Below are 21,451 nucleotides of genomic sequence, written 5' to 3'. Positions count from 1 at the left end.
TCAGCCAGATTTAAGGCTCTTTGGGATTTGTTATTGACCCCAAACATACCAAGTTCAGTAGTGAAGAGGTCTTCCTCTGGCACTTCATGGGTCATATGGAGTCATGTTGAGTCGGGACAGCTTGGCTTCATGCCAAAAAAGAGCACCACAGATGCAGTGTTTGCTTTAAGGATGTTCATGGAGAAGTACAGAGAAGGTCAGAAGGAGCTCCATTGTGTCTTTGTGGAGCTGGAGAAAGCGTACGACAGAGTGCCAAGAGAAGAGTTGTGGTATTGTATGAGGAAGTCTGGAGTGGCAGAGAAGTTTGCTGGAGTGGTGCAGGACATGGATGCCAGGTGTAAGACAGTGGTGAGGTGTGCCGCAGGTGTAACAGAGGAGTTCAAGGTGGAGGTGGGACTGCACCAAGGCTCAGCTCTGAACCTCTTCCTCTTTGCGATGGTGATGGACAGGTTGAGGTTAGACAAGACGCCCCTTGGACAATGATGTTTGTAGATGACGTTGTGATCTGTGGTGAGAGCAGGGAGCAAGTGGAAGATAAGCTGGAGAGGTGGAGGTTTTCCTTAGAAAGGAGAGGAATGAAGGTTAGCCGCACTAAGATGGAATACATGTGTGTGAATGAGAGGGACCCAAGTGGACAGGTGAAGTTGCAGGATACAGAGATAAAGAAGGTGGGGGATTTTAAGTACTTAGGCTCAACTGTGCAGGGTGATGGAGAGTGTGAGAAAGAGGTGAATAAGTGAGTGCAGGCAGGATGGAATAATTGGAGAAAAGTGTCAAGTGTGATGTGTGACAAAAGGCTGGTCAGGCCAGCAATTTTGTGTGGTTTGGAAAGAGCGGCACTGAGGAAAAGACAGGAGGCAGAGCTGGAGGTAGCAGAGATGAAGATGCTGAGGTTCTCTCTGGGAGCGAGCAGGATGGATAGGATCAGGAAGCAGTAGATCAGAGGGACAGCACATGTCAGGTGTTTAGGAGACAAAGTCAGAGAGGCTAGATGGAGATGGTTTGGACATGTACAGGGGAGAGAGAGCCAGTACATTGGTAGATGAAGATGTTGAGGTTGGAACTGCAAGGCAGAAGGTGGAGAGGAAGGCCAAAGAGGAGATTGATGGAGGTGGTGAAGGAGGACATGAGGTTTGTAGGTTTGAGAGAAGAGGAAGCAGAGGACAGGGTGAGATGGAGGAAGATGATCCGCTGTGGCCACCTCTGAAGGGAGAAGCCGAACGGAAAAGAAGATTTAGTCCTCCAAAAGTCCTCCATCTGGGGAAGGAGCTCATCTCCATTTGTTTGGGAGAAGAGCTGCTCCCTCATCCTGATCACAGACAGGAAGCAACCTAAATAACGTCAATAACACATTGTCTGTGAACCTGAAAGCTTGGCACCAACAGTATAGTGGAAATCGACCAAACCCCAGAGGTGGCACGTCATGTTTACTACCAAAGGAAGCAAGCAATGATGAGCATTGACTGAGAGTTAAACAGCCAGAAATCATCTGAAATGGTCAAAGAAATGGACAAAGAAGTGTAACAACTTGGTCAAAAAAATCATTTTAAAGATTAATTCCCAAGTGATTCTTGACACTGCTGTATCTAACACTACAATACTTAAAAATAAATAATAAATACATTAGAAATGATCAGCAGGGGCAGTCTGGGATGCAACACTTGGTACCATCTTCCACGTGCCACTGCGCCAGGAACATTATACTGTAGTGTGGGACGTAAACGCGTATGTTTTCAGTCAGGTGGCCGTCAGAAAGTGGCTCATGCGAATATAGGTTTGGCATTACTGAGGTGTACTGTGCACAACTTACTACGTGTGTTGGCAGAGGACTCGAGTTCCAGGACTGGCGGACATGAATCCACCACGCAAGTAATCAAAACCTTCTCCACCCACGTCGCGTTTGGCAGGACACAAAGTCACCAAGAACAATGATCACGGTTCTGTGCTGACGATGCGCATCTTCGGAAGTGACGTAAGTTAAACTGCTCGCGCTTTGTAGCGTTTAAAAAAGTGCCAAGAAACGTTTCAGTCGATGTTTTGGAGTGAGAAGTAATCAAAAATGGTAAAGATGTGTGAACCACAAACACACCTTTTTAACAAAAACCTCTGCTGTACGTTTCTTATCAGTGTCGCGTTGGTGGTATAGTGGTTAGCATAGCTGCCTTCCAAGCAGTTGACCCGGGTTCGATTCCCGGCCAACGCAGACTTTTTTTTTTGTTTTCACTCAAAGGGATATTTTCATTGTGAAAACGAATATATAGTTTATTATTATATACCAGTTTGATTTACATGTATGGATAAACGTAAACTCGACTGTTGCTAACATTCTGAAACAGCTACGTGTGACTTCTACCGGCGTCAGTTATCATCACAATATTAGTGAGGAATGAAATAATATTCATATTCAATATTTTTTTTTATTGAAATAATATTCACATGTGGCATTGTTTCTGTAGCTTTTCACATTTGGAGCGTGAAAGAACTAAGAAATGTTCGTTCGAGTGATCGCCCAATAGGTGGTAGTGTTTCCCCATATATACTTCAGGTACTGTATAATAAGCCATGTGCTATGTAAACAAATACAACGTGCAGCAAAGGCTTTATTTGGCACCGAGTTATCTTTAAACTTAGGCATAAATTTTATGAACGTACTCGACCGGCGGGCAAAACTGAACACCTACATGCAGTGAATATAGAAGACGAAACAGTTTTACTTTCCTCCAACTGTTTAATTTGCAGAGGATTGAAACCGACGGACCAGATTCTGTGCGGATGAATGACAGGCTATAAAAATGCTATTTACCTGCGGGGGACATCATGGGGGAATCATGACGTTTAGTGGAGAGAACACAATCAGCATAACAAACAGAGAACACTGTTGTTCAAGTGAATAGACTGCGCAGTGGAGGTTCTGTACCTGAGCCACTTTGAGTGTGGAGAAAACGTTTCTAATATTTCTGTCATGACATCTTGTGACTGATGGAGAGGGCAAGATCTTGACTCGAAAACTGTGCCTTTTGGCTCAGCTCTTTTTTCAACACGACGCCCTTCTGTGACATTTGCTTTAAATATTTTTCAGAGGTTAAAGAAATGCGCTGAATCACTGAAAGGGAAATGCCAAAAGAAGAATGATAGTGATGGGTTTATGAAGTTTCATGAATCGGTGGTCTAATTTCCAGAGCCCACTAGATGGCACTCTTCACTCTGCATTATTTCAACGATGTCTCCCACCATTTTTAAACAGAGATCACCACCAACTGAGGTCTGAAATGAGGGCACTGTTTCATGAAGCCTCACCAGCCTATGTCTCCATGAAGCAGTGTCCACATTTGCAGAGCCCACTAGATGGCACTCTAAACACCACAATGTTTTGCTTATAAAATTAAAATTCATCAGTTTCAAATCAAAAGTACCACCTACTGACCTCTGAAGTTTTGTGAAGCATCACTATCTACACTTTCTACATTGGGAATTTGATTTGATTTTGAATGTGCCTCAGTTAAACACTGACAGAGGTGTCTCTTCTCTTAGCAGCACTTGCTGGTTCAAAATAAAAACAAACCCAACCGATTCATGCAAAGACTTTTATTCATGAAGAGTCTACAGTCCTGTACAAGAGCACTTGTCTTTATTCATGGTCAATCACAGACAACATTTGTGCCCCAACAGTTCCCTTTTGACAATGATCTGAAAATACCTTGTTCTGATTTAAATATTTAGCTTCATCTCTGAAAATAAAATATACATTATATGAAACAGAGCGGTTGCTGTTATAGGTTAGACTATATGGTACCAAATGTATTTGCAAACACAACTTCGCTCCGTCCGCCCCTCTGCCTCTCCCGCACATAAACACAAATAAAGACGTGGTGGGTACAAAAAAGCTGTACATGTATGAAAATAGATATCAAATCAAGATGTGCACCAGTTCGTCCGGAGCGTTACGCAGAGGGTGCAGTAGAAAAGAACTACGGGAATGACCAGATAAAAGTTTACCTGATACACAGAGGTTCCAAGGAGACAAACGCCCACACACACCCGGACAGACTCTACGACATCTGAACACCCACACACACACACAGGACATCCGCAGAGCTACAAACAAACCAGAAGTTGCAGTTTTGGTATTAAACCCGGTAAATGTTGACGTCTAATGCATAGCACAAAGTTCAGTTTGGTATGATTTTGAATGTCTTGTATTGCTGGAGGGTACATCGGTAAACCAATTCTGTCCTTGAATGATCCGTCGGGTTCTCTACAGTATCGATATTAAGCTTGCTTGGCTTAATATTTCATATTATTGCCAAAAGAGAAAGGATGAGATGAGATGAGGGGTTTCACACACAGATAGGCACACCGTTCATCCGAGCTACGTCGTATTCCTCCGAAGACTTGCTCAGTCGCACATGACCAAAAATAGACTCTTGATGCCACAAAACATTCTTGGCGAACGATGTTTTGGATGACACTGAAGCTGCATCCACACACCAGGGTTCATTATTTTACAGCCATTTTTGGCCTTTTCTTCAGCGTTTATCTTCCAAACTGAAATAGTGGAATAGTCACCCCAAATCACTGCTTTGATACGAGGGAAATGTGTTTTGATAGAAGAGGTTTGGTTTGACGACAGCGCTACCAAAAATGTACGTAAAATAAGAAGGAATTAATGTGGCACACAGGCAAATTCATAGGGGCCACGTTCACCTTCTTCTTCACAGTCTTCAAGGTTCGTATCTGGTAACTTTCATTTGACAGACAAAATGTCAAATAACAATGACACACTTATTGACACATTAGGAGTTGACATCACCAAAAAAATATATGAGTGCATTTTGGTGACGGGAAGTGGATCGTATCTCCCTCTCAGTTTTCAGGATTTCCGGTTAAACCCAGGTCTAAAAATTTGGCTTGAACACTCACTGATGTTGGGCAGGTACATGTTTATGCTGATGAAATTCATGCTCTTCTGTCAGCAGGCCTCTCCTGTACCTTGACAAACAACAGTATTCCGTCTGTCATACTTCCAAATGTGCACAACTAAAGTAGTTTTGAGCATATGCGGCTTCATGAAACAGTGTCCTCGGCCTGAGCACCCACTAGGTGGTGCTCTCTGCTCTAAAATGTTCAGACTTGAACAGTCATGTCAATGACACATGACATTACTTTAAAACGAGAGCGCCACCTACTGAGCTGTGAAAATGACAACACTGTTTCATGAAGCCTCATCATTATTTAGCTGTATGTTGACTTTCAACTCTTAAGAACTTAAAATGCGTCATGATATTGAGTTAAACTCCTTTTAAGTTTCCCACAGTCTTCAACGCAGCTTTGCTCAATAACAACACTGAAGTCAACAATGTAGAATAATGATTCAGTAAAAGTTGGCGATCAAAATGGATGAAGGGACCTGGGTTAAACAGGGAAATTCATTTGATTTGTTTAACTTATAACTGTTGCAGTGCCTTATGAGACTCCATCTGCCTTCAGGTCATGAATAAAGGCATCAATTTGAGTTTGTTTTTTGTTTAAAATGAAGCCGCTGGAGTGTGGATGTGACTCCTGTGACTGGAAGCAGCAAAGATAAGAAGGTGCAAACACAGATGATGGGAATAATCTCTGAGTACGTGAAAGCGTGATCAGGTGCTCTGCTGGTTCACATGAAGACAATAATCTCTGGCTGTGCAAATCAAACCACTGTACCGAATTAAAAAAGGCGCTGCGACGCAACACAGTAAAATGCGATTAGCTTGTACGATCCCAAACACCCCACAGAGACAACGATATTGCTGAGTGTAACTATTCGAGGATCACAGTGTTTCTCATTGCAATCCACACTCTCGAGTACATTCTACATGACAAAAGTATAAGAATAAAGAGCCGGGGGTCATTAGCTGTTACACACCCAAAGACTACGTGTCAAAAAAACTATTCTCTTCTAAACATTAATAAGAAAATATACATTTCTTTAGCAATAAATGTTTTAATTGATTTATTTTATACTCTAAATAAAATCTAGTATTTTCTTATTTACATTTGGTTAATACTGATTGTAATGCAATACTGTTGCTTTTTGTTGGATTATTTTCCTGTTACATTTCTTTTTCAACAGAAGTACTTATACATTCATAAGTCAACACTCGGGAAGGAGTGCAGACTTGAGTAATGAGATGAGCACATCATCAAAAAGACGTCTGCTTGAGTGAGCAGATGAACGTCCAAGCTGTGAGTTGGATGGACGGTCCGAACGATGGCACACGCTGTGCGTTTATTTGGCTGTAAAATGCTCCAGCAGCACCAGGACGGGCGGTTCCACGATATTACAGCGGTCACGTCCGACTGACTCTGAGGTGAGATGGAACTCTTTGTCACTGGAAAAGCAGTTAACTGGAGAAAGACAGATTTCCAGAGCGCTGAAGATGGAGTCAGAGGTCATACTCTTTCCACTCGACTGGGGTCGTAGGCGTCTGATGAGAAAAGAGATGAGACAACGCAATCAGAGAGGAGCAAGAATTGTCCTTGAGTGAAAGGGCAACAGTTTAGGTTTATCCAATTTTTGCTTCTTTTATAATTGGCCACCGACTGTTTACACGAGGGCCGTAACACCCACACAAAAACTGTAAACCAGGCTCCAGATAAGAGCAAATATTGGGATTGGGGAGCAAAATTGCTATCTTTTAATGCCCTGTGGGACCAAACTGGACCAACTAACTCCACATATGAGCTCATGTGATGGATGCTTGGGTTGAGTAATTCTAAAACCACAATTGAATACTCAGTAATGGGAACAAAGGTGACTGGAATGGGTAGTTTGGGATTAACTAGTGATGGCCTTACGAGGCTTCATGAAACACTGTTTACATTTTCAGAGTTCACACACCATTTTTTAAACCCAGAGCACCACCTACCGAGCTCTTAAAATGAGGACACTGTTTCGTGAAGCCTCAGAATTCACGTGTAGCAGATCCTCAGAATTTGCCTCGTGTAGCAGATAGTGATGGGTAGATGAGGTTTCATGAAACAGTGGCCACTGGCCACCAGATGGCACTGTCTACTGTAAAATGTTTGAACTTCGACAGCTAGCTCAAAGAAACCTTGCTTCATTTCTAAGCGCCATCTAGTGTCCAGTGAAAATTAGGACACTGTATCATGATACCTCATCTATCCATCACTAGTAGCATCAAGCATCAAATCATTGAGGATCAAATCCTGAATAGTATAAAACAAAAGAAACATTTTAAATGTGTCCAAGGTCAAGCTGCCTGATATCTAATAGCTGTTTATATTTACCTGAGACTGGTGGCATCTCGTCATTTTCCACATGGGAGGTGTCACAGGTCCCACTGCTGAAGCTGAGTGGCAGAGTTATTTCCCTCTTGGGAACGCTACGAGGTTTAGGGAGCAGAGGGGGCTTCTGGAGCTTTGTCCGCCGCTTTGCTTTGGGCATTATCTGTCCTTTTGAGTCCTTTGTCGCCTCTGATTTTCTGACTTTGGTTGAATTAGTTTTGACGTCCGTCGCTCTGATCTTGGAATCTGTAGTGATTTCAATTCCTTTGACTTCTGATCGATCTAATTTGATTTCCATCGACACTTCAGTTTCTTTAGCGTTGGTTGTATCCAAAGAGACATCAGTAGGTTTGACATCTGATGAAGTCATTTCAGTTCCTCTTGACTCGATTTCATTGATTTCAACCGTCTCCGGAGATTCTTCAGATATTCCATCAGTTAACTGTGGCGTCACTTCTGTTCTGACTTCAGGAGAGTTTTCTGTTTCTCTGTCCACAGATGAATGAATAGCACCTTCAGCTTTTGGCAAATGGGGAGAAACCTCAGTCTCGTCCACGTTTGACTCTAGGTTGGCTTCAGTTTGTTCAACCTCCGAATCTGTCCCCAGATCGGTTTTAATATCGCATGCCTTCTCCATCAGAACACTGGAGATACCTTTCTGACCCATAAGCTCCTCTCGCTGATCACCTTCTCCCCCTTTTTCTCCCTCGACTTCTCCTCTCGCCTCCGTTTTAAAATCTGTCTTACCCTCCTGAGTTTCATGTTCATTCTCAAAACTACTTGCGCTGTTCTCCTTGAATACATCCATGTCAGCATTCTGTATCACTAACTTCGCAACTTCTTGAGCACCAATGATCTGAGCCTCCAACTTTGTCTTGCTCTCCAAACCATTGAGGCTTAATTGTCTGATTCGTGAAACAGAGTCCAGCTCTTTGAGTCTAGCCATTCTGCCTGGTGTTGAGTTGCCCCGAGACATGGAAGAAGACGAACACAATTTATCCTGAAGAGATTCGATTAGCTTGCCATGACCATGCCCTTTCTTTTCCCCACCAAGGATATCCAGCGTTCGCTTATCCTTGGGGTTGACCTGTATTGTAGGGGCAAGTTTTGTTGGTGAGAAGTCGGACTGGTCTAGCGAAACCTTTGTCTCGGGATCAACATTGCCTTTGCAGTAGCTTATACTGCTTCTGTGCTTTTGTCTTTCCCCTTCTTTGGGATCAACTGCTAACCCTGTTTGCTCAACTGTCTTTTCAACACCAGCCACTTTGCCTTTCCCTTCAACCTCCTCACATCCACTAACCTGCTGTGTCTCCTCCTTGCCGTCCGACTGCTTGTCATCCCCTCCCAAAGCCCCCACTGGAACCGCAATGCCGAGAATTCTGGCTGCCCTCTGCTCAATCGACTCATTCTCAGGGATTCCCTGAGCGCTTTGCACCTCATACAGGTTGCTGAGGTCTTCTGTGGGAACTGCACCAGCTTTCTCTTGGTTCAGCAAGTTTTCCAAATGCTTGTCGGCAATTGTCGAATCATTTTTGTAAGTCAGTCGCTTGGAAATTGCGTATCTTTCATCACTGTCATCGTCAAACACAAAGGTAAGCTGCTTTTTTGTCCTGGTTACGCTGAGGAAGCTGTCGCTCTGTGGCGATCTGATGTCATCCCTCCTTTTCAAACACACTGAATTCAGCTCCTTCATAGACTGCGACTTGGTTACGAAGTCAAACTTCTCCTTTCTCCCCTTACCAGCCACAACGTGAGGTCCTTCATTTAACTTGTGCTCTGAACTGCTGCCGTTTACAACGAGTACTTTCTTGGTTTCCCCATGCTGAGAGAGATCCATGTGGACAAGCGGAGATGGGACGGAGAGGGAACGCTGCAATGGCTCACCAGGACCACCAGGTGTCTCTGTGTAGACAGTTAGTCCCACATCTTTCAGTAAGGACTCCTGAGGAACGGGAATATCTTGTCTGTAGTGGCAATTCATTTCATTTTGATGGGGCAGCGTGGATAGCGGCCCATTCTCTTTCAAATCATTGCATATGCCATTCATTGACGTCACAGAACTTCTCATGCAGTCAAGATCATTGGCAGAAGTGAATGACTTGGACCTGACTTTAATGCTCGGTTTTTCTGTGAGAATATGAGGAAGACTTATGGCCTCTCTGCCCGGCTCTGGTCCATCACGAAAATGTGCCTTCCGTCTGTTCTTCATCCCATCCAGGTCATCAAATGACCGTACAAGAATGGGTCTCTTGCTGATCATGTCATCCATCTCTTTATTGATGCTCTCCAGCTCACCAATGGCATCACAAGGTCTTCTGTTCACTGGCTTCAGAAGGAACTGACCGAAGGACTGTTCAGCAGTGTCCTCAGACGTGGGACTGTTCTTTTTTGGGGAGGATGGTTTTGGTTCCTCCTGATCCTGAGCCTCGTAAGTCGACAACGCAGTTTGCAACGGTGATGACGAAGGACTTTCTATTGGGCTGACGCTTAGACGGGAGAAAGCACTGTTGCTGGATGGATGAAGGTTCTTTTGGCCAGTCATGGGGTAGCCATACAGAGAGCTCTGGTCTGCTCCCAATCCACTGTCTGTGGTTGTGTCGGAAGAAGACTGAGCCAACTCAGGACCCTCTGAAGGACTCTGGAGTTCAGGACTTTTGACCAGAGGTGAGCCAGTCTGGGTCTCTTGGTTGCGGTACTGGTTTCCTGGCCAGGATCTTGCATTACATAACTCTTTTTCTTTACTTGCTTGAAGAGCCCATGCGTCGATGATCTCTTTCCGTAGCGGAGCCCTCTTGTAATTCCTCATAGAATTTGTGCTGGTGGTGTGGTAGTGGGAGTAGTGGTGTTTGATTGGCATTTCATTGACTGACTTGCTTCGCACCTTGTGGGTCTCTTTAAGGCCTACAGCAAACGTGTCAGTGGAGGTAAGAGTCAAACTCGAAGGTGTCTCGTTGTTATTCTGATCAGAGTCTTTGTTAATGTTGGTGGGTGTATGAACTGGAACTGACACCAGACAGAAAATGGTCTCACTCACTCGTCGCTTGCTATTTCTGTGGATTTCGGTCCCTGATTCTGGAAGAATGGTCTTGACTTGTGTGATGGTTTCTGCAAAGTGAATAGTGCTCCCTGGGCGAGATGCTGTTTTGGAGACTTGGAAGGAAGAAGAGGGAGATGGTGGCGGTCGTTGATTTTTGGAGTATCTATTGTTGCAGTTTTGGTCAGTTGCTGGGAAGTTATCGACAATCTCTTTGTGCAAATTGCTGTGCCACCTGCCATTGTCATTGTCAAAGAGCCTTGAAGACATCTGGCTGGCGTCATCGGCCAGTTTGGCAGAAATAAAAGGCCCCATTGGTGGGGGCAAAAAGGCACTGTTTTCAGATGCAGGCTCTGAAACGGTGACACTCGGAAGCTCATTGCGGATGTGGCGAATTTTGTCAGCATCGGTCAAGGAGTTGTCCCCCAAAGCGGAGGATATGTGTCGAATGCGGGGGTCATCGAAGGGGATGTATTGGATCCCGCCACCTGGATGCTCTTGGGATGTATAAACGGGATAAAGCTGCTTCTGGCCCGACAGTCTTTCTCTCTGAGGGTCATGCCAAGAAACTGCGGGATGTCTGGTGTACCAACGAGATCCATCTGGAGCCACGTGTATTTGCTGGTATACGTCGCCTCTGTACCTGAGAACAGAAAAACAAGACTCAAAGGCTTGACACACATGAAAGACTACGCTAAAAGAGAAACAGGTCGAAATAGTCTGGGGCAATAATTCAGGGTTCTACTTGGCAGTACATGACCTGACCATGTGTGTTGCTTGAGCTATGTTGTGGCCAAACGTAGGGAGCATTTTGTGTTTCAATCATTTCTCATTTTTATGTCATTAAAATCAATTTTATAAGGGAAAGAGACCAAAAACAGGTCCAAACAAAGGTTCCCACCATCTTGCATCTGTTCCACAATCTGAAACAGCAAAGATCAGTTCAGTACCTGTAGTCGACAGCTATTTCACTATAGCCACGGCGCCCGCCGACAATAACAGGGACTCTCTTGTATGAAGGGGGTGGGATGTATCCTGGAGGTCCAGAGTTCTGTGCAAAATAGTCCAGTTGGGTGTCAGCGGCGTTTGATATGGGTATTGGTGTCCTGTCTCTGGCGTGGGAAACAACAGAGTCTCTTCCAGACAACACCTCACAGCTTCCCCTGATCTGCTGGTGCATTTCATAAGATGGAGGTCGGGGGGGTCGGGTAAAGCGGGGCTTTGGTGTGGTTAAAAATGGATTTGCACTTGCCGGTCTACCATTCTCCGGCCAGCGGATATGCCTGTAAAAGTCTTGAAGTGACTGCGGTTGGCCATTGCCTCGCCTATATAGTTCCTGCCCAGATGAAGGGATGTCCACATAATGCAGGCTGTCTGGATGCACCATCCGAGGCAGGGACTGAGATTTGGCCTTCGTCCTCGGGTGTACCACCATGCCGTCTGGAGTCCTGGCAAGTAGCCGTTGCTGCTCCTGAGCCCAGCGTTCCCTCTCATTTTGCGACAGTTGTCTAAATGTCACAGCTGGGTGCCAGTCATCATTCCCCAAGCTTTGGCACTTCCTCTCATTTGCCATTCTCCACTGATTCAGAGCTGCTTCCCTGTCTCTAGACCGAGCCTCAGCCTGTGCCTGCACCTGAGCCTGGGCTGCCCAGCGCTGTCTCTCATGCACGGCCCTCTGACGCTCTTCTGCAGACATCTCTTGGCCTCTCGCTTGTTGAGGCCTTTCTGTCCTGCTGACACCAGCCTGGCCTCCTCCTTTGGCCTCCTTCAGGTCAGAATAATCCAATAGTACGTTGAAGTCCTGGCCTCTTCTTCTCCAGTAAGACATGTCCTTAGGAAGAGTCTGTTGACTTTTGGCACCATCGCAGAACCTGAAAAAACAAAGAAAGTTAATCCCATTTACAAAACTTTTGTTATGTAGCTGAGTACAAACTGCCATGTGAACACATGAAAAATATTGTTTGAATACTACAAATGACAATGAGTGTTAGATACTTCCCCAGTTCCTATTTGCAAAATCAATAAACAATATCAGAGCGTGTGCAGTTGTCACTTTGCGAGGCTAATGCTCAAAACGCCCAATTACATGGTCAGCCATGAGGTGACCTTATATTAAATTGATTTTCAGAACAGGGGGATGATTTATGGGCTACCGTCAAATGGTACCATGTTTTTTCAGATAAAGGGCAATGAGAATCAGTTGCAGCCCATAATGTGATAAAATGAATGTAAGGGCCAAAAAGAGGAGGAAATTGCATGTTGCTGTGAGTCAGACCTGTTTGATACACTGTGACTCCAGTTTTAACATATGTCTTGAGGGCTACATGCTGGCCTTCCACCTCAATCATTGAGTTCTTGCAATGTCAATGATGAAGTGTGAAATTACCCACGGGAAGTTTTCCACTTATTTCAATCCATGTTTCGGTTTTATATCTGATGTGTTGTGTTTCAACTGATGAACATGATGATGAACAAAGCATTTCGTAATTTTTTGCCATGAACACATTCCCCAACACATCCTCACTCCCTGGGCGTCACAAAGCAGCTGTGGCCAAGTAGATGTTCCTCCATGATGCAGTCAAAGTCAAATGTTTCCCCTTGCACTTGACGCTCATAAGTGATGTATAGACCAGGTATCATGAAACAGTGGTGAAGCGGTGCACTAGATGGTGCTCTAGGTTTACAACTCATGTGAGGTTTCATTGCATGAGTTGTTCAAGCCCTAACATTTAAGAGTGAACAGTGGCATCTGCCAATAATGGTACTGTGTGTATGGAACCACATGTGGCTAGCTGCAAGCTACTCTCCAGTGCGTACTTGGTACTGTGAGTGAATCACATGCAACTCATGGCTTGACCCGCACCCCAACACCGTCTTCCCTTTAAATGAAGCGGGCTGGAAAATCTCCGCATAAGGGATCAATATCCCAGCACAGGGAGCCTTGAAGCTGCTGAAGAGCCAGGGAGAACCCTGACGGACAGAGAATAAGTTGCTGTGCCAGTTCTTTCTCAACATGTTTCAATATGCTTGTTTATATAGGATATGACAAATGTAATTCAAAATATATTCTTCATTCAGCATATATATATATATATATATATATATATATATATATATATATATATATATATATATATATATATATGCTGCATATATATGCTGGATGAAGAATATATTTTGAATTACATTTGTCATATCCTATATAAACAAGCATATTGTTTATATAGGATATGACAAATATAAACAATATGATGTCATTGACATCATGTGATGTCAATGAATTGCAGTTTAATGGTATGAGAATATTTGCCACAAGAAGCCACATTTTTCGATTTGAATGAATTTGGTACATTACTGAATCAAATGATGCACCCATACATCCATTTAAACAACAAAATATTGTTTATTTTGCATCAGTTTGACAGCAGCACAATGAATCACAATGGTGGCTATATTCCCGGTTTTATATCACCTTATTTAAACTAAGGCTCTTTTAATGTCTTGAAAATATTTGTATATGAATTTCAATTTTTGAAGTATTTGAAGTACATTCAGAGTAATTAATTAAATTAAATTAATTGTTTAACTTGTTAAAGTCCCACCACACACACACATATTGTAGCTACTACATTTTTTCCTCAATATAGACAGACAGAAAACGTCCTTCGAATCAGTATAAAAAAAAAGTCACATAATCCACTATGTGGAAAACGAGGCAGCATCCCACTAGATGGAGACACATGACAAAGAGCTGCCTTTGAATTTGGATTTAGCATGGATGTCAGGGGAACACATTACACAATGAATGCGTCTGCTTCAGCATCAAAGAAAAATGACATCCTGCGAGAGCATGTTTGATGGTGGCCCTGATTGACAGTAACAAGGTACACCGCTCTTTCATTCAAGTTTGATTTGGACTATTTGTACAATGACAGCCAAGGAGAAAGACATGTGACAGCGCTGGCAAGGCTGAGGCCATCCATGTTCGAGCCTTGATGTCAAAGGATACTGAGGGTGAATGGGCAGTTGTGCGAATCAATAAAATTTGACGCATCTCTTTGTCTCATTAGTTTAATTTGGTTCAAGTACTAACGCCCGATGGGAGGATGTGGATCGGCACAAGCCTTATCTATGCTACAGCTGGATTTGGATGCGGAGAGGGAAAGAAAAGAGGGATGAACAAACAACCGAGTAAAACCTCAGAACATATGTCTTTGCAATTCCCACATTCCCAGCAGAATGCTCTGACAGCACTGGCAACGCTGCGACACCAATACGTGGATTAGTTCTCTTCACTGAGGAAATACTGACACACCAACCATCTTAATTCAAGGTCATTTGTCTATTTGAGGATGCTCCGTCGCTGACTGCTGGCAGAAGGGATTAAGAGAAAAACAGACGGCCAGTAGAACACAGCGTAAGAGCAGATGAGCAGCACAGGCCAGTCTAACAAGCCCATCTAATTGTGCTGATATGAGAGCGGCTCTATTGACTTTGCCTTTGTTACATCACCAAAACCCCCATAACCGCTGGTTATATGCAAACTACACTCTGTTTTTTAGGGGTGGGAACACAGATTGGCTGCAGTCAGATTATATCAGTGGAATCATACATTGCAACCATCTACCCAGGGGGGTCTCAATTGCATAACTAAAGACAAAGCTATATATAGCTTACGCTCCCTATACATATTTAAATGAACCATATAAAAGTCATCTTTTATTGATACCTCATGCATTATATAATAGGTTATGAAGTATGTGAAACTGTGGAAAAATGCTATCATGGGGTTGTTTGTTGGTCACTGTTTACTGGAAGACACCTGGAGACCCGAGTCACAGAGTTGTTTTTTTCCTGACTGCCACTATAAGCTAGCAAGTTCCATTTTATTTCTCCTCCACTGTGTGTTAAGGGTTGGATATGTGCGACTGAATATGAAGAAGGTAAATCATAGAAGAAACTTGACTGACATGTCATTTGGATCCTGACCATTTCTTATTCTGCATCCCCCATCTGGGGTTGCCGAGTCAGCATCCTGCTCCTGAGCCTATCTTGTGTGTCGTCACTCGTCATATATGTCCTTTAAAATTCGATCACTACAATAGATATGTCCATCTATATCATCGTGTTCTGTTTATTATTATTATTATTATTATTATTATTATGTCCTTCACGTGCCCCACATGATTATTATTATTATTATTATTATTATTATTATTATTATTAATAATAATAATAATAATAATAATAATAATAATAATAATAATAATAATAATGGAGTAGCCAATGTCTTTCAAATCAGGAATGTACCACAACAATGAGACGCAACAAAACCACCTCATCATGTCAGCTGTTGATAAAACCCCAAATATGATATGACATAATATGATATTCCTTATATTCACTGTTCACTGACAGAGTGAAGTGAGATTGAAGTGAATAAAGTGAGTAGACTCAGTCAGGGATGACAATGTCAACATTATAAATAGATTTTCTCCTGCGCATAATTTGAAAATATAAAATCGGAATCACTGTAAGACACATTTAGGGGTCGCTAGCTTAACCAAGTGTAAGTTCAGCTAAATGACCTTGAAAACTTTATACAACGCCTTCAACAACTGCAATTCTCTTTCCTACGTCTCCAGCTTGATAAAACCATGTGTATTTGCCCTGGAATCATTGCTTCCTGTTTTAACAAGACCTAAAGATACCTTCAATGTTTGCTGTTCCCATCTTGGAGGAATAAACTACATGACCAGGGTTGGAAGTTCCATCTTGCCACTAGAGAATCTGGAATGAGCAGCTGAGGTAATTCACCTGCACTCCTTTTTTTCAGGCACATTAAATTGGGAGACGATATGGAGCTTCTTTTAAAGCCTCCAGTTAGACGCACCTGAGGTGGCCATGGAAAAGTCTCTCTCAAGAGACCCTTAGACCAAAATCTATTTCATTTCATTTTGCTATTTTCATAGCTTCAGAGGGACACGGCAGAGCGGTGGAAGAACCACGTGAGCTCAGATCCTGGTTTAGGAGCATTATCTGGGGTATATAGGAGGCTCAGGGATACACAGGAAAGTTGTAATGAAAAGATACAGCACAACTATAGAATTCTTTAAGACCAGTGTGTGGCTACCTACAGTACATGACTCAGGACCGGTCTGTGCTTGTTGTCTCCTCCATCACCTGCCAGCTATCAAGACAGCAGCGGTGACACATACGCCATAGGCACTGCGGACTGCTGGATAGCAGAGCACAGAGAGTGCTTCTGCAAGTCAAATGAGTGGACTGCATGTTGTTTCTGCCTGGTAACACACTTCTTCCATTAAAGTGGTGTGTAATCAATGCACTGGAGAAGTGAGAAGAGGCAGTGTGCAGGAATAACTTGGTTCTTTAACGTCCATCTGGTGCAGCAGGGAACACTCAAAACAGAAGCTAAATAAACCATTCTTCAAAATGAATGTTACATGTTTTTGACAAGGCGGGTGACTGATCGCATGAACACAAATGCTTTTCCAGTCATTACTAAACTATTAAGCAAAACAGTGAAGATGAACAGAGATGATGAATCATGCCATTATCCAGCTGTGGAATTACAGTCAGCCATCACTCTGGTGATATACACACATTTCTCTATTGGAGTTCAACTGCGTGCCCTTTGATCCAACTGAGGGATGCAAGTCTCTTCCTAGTAAACAGAGCCTTACACTTTCTGTAGGCTGGGTTCATTGACCAAACGTCAATGGTTGTAAGTCCATATAACAAAGATCTCAAAAGCATAGGATCATATTTGTTACACAAACTAAATGCTTTTGATGTGTGTGCAACAATCGAGAACGGTCCATCATCTACCACTTATCCGGGGTCGGAACAGCAACCAAAGCAAAGAAGACCAGACGTTCCTCTCCCCAGAAACCTCCTCCAGCTCTTCCAGGGGAATTCCGAGGCATCAACCAAGACCATTAGTCTCTGGATCTGCAAGGAGCCTCTCCATAATTGGACAAACCCAGCATGTCTTATTAGGAAGGCATTCTAAGACGGTGGTCCAACCGTGTTAACTGGCTTCTCTCCATGTGGAGGAGCTGTGGTTCCACTTCCAGTCACTCACACCCAGATGATTGAACTCCTAGTCTTATCTCATGGCACAGTCCAGACATCCCTCAGAGAAAACTCAATGTGGACGTTTGTATCTAAATATTGTACTTTTGGTCACTATCCGAAGTTCATCACCAAAACCATGACAGACCAAAGAAAGAGTCCTGATGTCGATCTCACATTCCAGACCCGAAGACACCTGAACCTGTCCACATGGGTAAGGAATTGGATTACCTACACATGCATTTCCACCTTTTTCCAACTGAAAACCAAGGTTTCGGCTTTAGCAGAAAAGATTTTTATTCGGACTTCTGCTGAGAATCTTTTTAGCAAGAACAAATATGTCCTCCTCTAAGTGTGATAGTGGGACAGACATCTAGTCTGTTCAGGTCAAATCCTGATTCTACAATGAACTGGAAGTATAAAGTAGCGATGGGTAGATGAGGTTTCATGACACAGTAGTGAAAGATTCATGAGGTTTCATGGAACAATGTGCTGATTTTCACAGGTCACCAGATGGCACTGTCTGCTGTAAAATGTTGAACAAGTAAATCAATGAAACCTCACATCACTTGTAAACCAGGAGTGCCATCTGAAAATGAAACACAGGACACTGTTTCATCAACCCTGCAATACTGTTTCATGATACCTCATCTACCCATCACAAGTATGAAGCATTTGCGACAGTGTCATCAATGCATGTTTGCTACAAAGAATCCTGTTTGCATTTTGGATACAAAGGAAGAGAAACGATAGATGAATACTTTTGGAGTGGGCCTCTAGTCTGTTAAACAGACTGATGAAATTGAAACAAAGCGCATATTGAATAAATAACCTCTAAGATGATAAATAAATCATCATGTTCTAGTGGTTAATTAATATGTTTCTGTTGCCTTAACATTATCAGAAAAGGTCTCTCCCAAGGGAAGACCTTGATAACAATTCCAACCACCTACTGATCAGACGGAGTCGGATCCCTGATGGACAAGAGGAGGAGAGTTGAAGGGAAGTAATTGGGGGTGAGGGACACAAAAAAGAGCGACAGAATAATGGGAGAAATGTCAATGACTGGAAGGCAGGTGAAACGGTTCTGTTAATATGGGATTCAACCGTCGTAACGCAAAAATGTGATTATTTAACTTCATTAGTCGGCGTGATCCTGAAATGATCCGGAGGCGTCACGCAAATGAAAGAAGGAGGACAAAAGGTGAGAAGCATAATAAGGACACAGTAATGAGACAGTAAGTCAGACTGAAGCACATTAGTGGCCCACCACAAGACTGTGTCTTACCCGCTGTCTGAGGTCAGGGACTCCCCGAAGGAGTGGGTGTCGAGTTGGTTCCGGCTTCCGGCTTCCTGTCTGGACTGGCTTCTGTCTCGAGGCTCGGCATTGTTATTGTTGGGGCAGCTGCTGCCACCACTGTAAGCTTGAGGCTGTCTGCTTCCCCCGGCGTTCCCGTAGGTCACCCTGGACCCTCTTTCGTAGCCATTCACCGTCCTCGGCCTGTTCTCCACAATTTCATGGTGCTTGGTGTAGGCCGGCGGTGAGGACGAGGGCGCCCGGCGGGATGAAGGTGCAGGGGCCGGAGTGGGGGTGGCTGAGGTGGATGCTGTATGTTTGGGAAGCTTGTATCCATGAGAGATGAGAAGATCTTCCACGCTGTACATGGTCGCATTTGTTTATGCTGGTGTGTTTGCTCTTTTTCCGCCTCGTTCGTCTGCTATTTTTTTAGTAGGTCGCTTGTCAAGGCGTCTTTGCTTCTACTCCACGAGCAGGATCACCGGCACAGCTGCTGAACCGAGGCCATCACTGAAGAAAAGGAAAAGAAGGGGACTACATGAAGCAAGAAGAAAGACACGGAAAGTAGGTGACAGATAAACCTTCCCGTCTCCAGTTTCTCTCTTGGGTTCAAACCCATACGGACAGTTCAGAGACTCGAACAAAAAGAGGACTTAAATTCTGAGCTGCCACAACAAATCCAAGCACGCCGCCTTCTCAGCAGCCTCCGCTCAATCCCTCCCAGTAACAACCACTTTTTATACCCTAACCAAGTCTGTCTGCATTCAAAGGGATGTAAAGGTAAACAAACAGAACTCAACCCCACAATAACATGTTTATCCGTAAAAAGAAGTACCGTATGCTTCAGGAGGCTGCTCACCACAACACAGACAGCAACTGTTTACAGTCCTCTCCTTGCATTTTCAATGCAGCGGCTGTAAGCGGTGCTCATCTTTTACATCACAGAGGAGACGGGGGAATTCTCTCCCGCTCTCACATCCTCTTCAGTTCACTTTCCATCTACTTTTTCTGACTGCGAAAAAAGTGCCCCCGAAAAAAACATGGAGGATGTTAATCTAGCAGGCATAATTGATTTCTGAAAATAGAATCAATATCAGCAAAGTCAGCGTGCGAAGGTGACATGATGAGTGGTGTTAATACCCGAGTCATTAAGGGTTGTGTTTCCCAGGACTAAGTGTCCTTGAACACTGCATCACTCCGGATGAAAAACTGGTGCCATTAGAGTGCAAACACACTTCGTCTTTCGTATGCACCTTTTATACCTACAACAGTGGTGCTGTTGAAACTAAAGTCATATGGTAGATCAAGTGATCGAAGCGAATTCTTCACTCAGAGATGTTTCTACCACAGCAAATAAAGAAGGACAAGAAGCAGGAAAATGCTAAAACAAGAAAAGGACTCAAAGCGCGTTGACCTCTGGCAAGCAAGGAGACAGATCAGTTTCTTAAGGCCTGTGGTTCATAACCATTTTTCAGTCAAATACCCCACAGATTTTGCATTATGCACTTTGCATAATGTTTACGTTGTTGTACTTGTAGCAAAGCTAACGGACAATATGTTTGTTGTGTTGCAGCATTGGGCATGGCGTCGTCCAGCGCACATAAAGCGCAGAGGTTTTCCACTGGAATTGACCAATACCAATAACGTAAAATAGAAACTAATCCTCTTTGCTTGTTTGCATTCTCAGTAAAAAGCTTAGAGTTCCAGCTGAGGAGCAATTGCTGTCTGACTATATTGATCAAACCCAGAATTCATCTGCGTATCATTATGTAACTGCCTTGACGTTGGCAGCCTCCTAAACAGGACAGATGCAGCAGCGGCCCTCTTATTCAATGCTCTCCGCTGGAACAGACGGCCAACAACCTGACTGACCTTAATAAGAAATGGCGTTCAGGAACCGCCGCGTGAGTCTTGCTGCCAGAATTAGACGGTTGCTCGGCCCGTTCAGAAACCAATCACATTACTCTTTAATGGTGGAGCATAATTGCTGAAACAGATGGTTTAAATGGACAAGGCTGAGGGACAGCCACAAACAGATCAGCAATTGTTTTTTGCAATAGGCCCACTTAGTAAAAAAGCAACCTCACCAACAACATTTCCCTCTCCTCCCTCTACCTGAACACCAGAGGTGATTAACAGGATCCAAGAGTGTGAAATGCTCCTCTCTTTATACGTCTAGCTCTCTAATACGATGATCTTTTTTCATTTAAACCCTTAAACCTGTTAGTTTTGGAGGATTGACTCTTGGTGCTTATCCAGTTAATGCTTTGAGTTTTAACTCTTTCATTTGTGTGATGTGTAATCTCCTCAAGGACGAGCTGGTTGCGTGAGTTGTGTAGCTACTTTCATAGCAAGCAAGATCGAGTCACAAGAGTTGTCAGCTTCTATCTTTTTTTTGCAAACACCCTGCCTCACTGACCAAAATGCCACGAACTGTTGGTGAACTTCTCCCGGGCAAAGCGCCAATGTCGAGGTTTAGTAAATCACACATTATCTCGGAGACAAATGTCAGCGGAATGGGCAGAAACTGTGGTCGTTTGTCGCAACAACATGCACGCAGAGATAATTTGATAAATGGTGATCAGTCGTTCCCGAAAGAGAATCGAACACAAGGAAGACATATTTCTCAATTGGGGAAATTGAATAAGAGAGATTAGTTTATCGAATAATGAGAGATGGGCATTCTTTAATGTTTAGTGTCACTGTACATAAATTTTTTGGACCGTCCCAGTTATTAGCAA

General features: G+C 43.5%; 1 protein-coding gene and 1 non-coding gene across 3 annotated transcripts in view; one reads left to right on the top strand and one right to left on the bottom strand.

Annotated features, from left to right (window-relative positions):
• The first annotated feature begins 2,131 nt into the window (after positions 1-2,131).
• On the top strand, positions 2,132-2,203 carry trnag-ucc (transfer RNA glycine (anticodon UCC)). Its single transcript has one exon. It is a non-coding gene; the product is annotated as a tRNA-Gly (tRNA).
• Positions 2,204-3,595: 1,392 nt separating this feature from the next.
• The window catches only part of jcada (junctional cadherin 5 associated a), a 33,190-nt gene continuing 15,334 nt past the window's right edge, over positions 3,596-21,451 (bottom strand). For both annotated transcript variants that reach the window (XM_053860366.1, XM_053860367.1), the window contains exons 2-5: positions 18,702-19,220; positions 11,269-12,189; positions 7,288-10,961; positions 3,596-6,464 (exon numbers count right to left, since the gene is read on the bottom strand). In XM_053860366.1, the coding sequence (XP_053716341.1) occupies positions 6,430-6,464; positions 7,288-10,961; positions 11,269-12,189; positions 18,702-19,078 (5,007 nt within the window). In that variant the 5' untranslated portion in view covers positions 19,079-19,220 and the 3' untranslated portion in view covers positions 3,596-6,429. The remainder of the gene's footprint in view (positions 6,465-7,287; positions 10,962-11,268; positions 12,190-18,701; positions 19,221-21,451) is intronic.

The sequence above is a fragment of the Synchiropus splendidus genome, chromosome 3, assembly GCF_027744825.2.
Source record: "Synchiropus splendidus isolate RoL2022-P1 chromosome 3, RoL_Sspl_1.0, whole genome shotgun sequence".
NCBI lineage: Eukaryota > Metazoa > Chordata > Actinopteri > Syngnathiformes > Callionymidae > Synchiropus > Synchiropus splendidus.
Note: the sequence above shows the minus strand (reverse complement) of the source record. Positions and strands in the feature narration are given on the sequence as shown.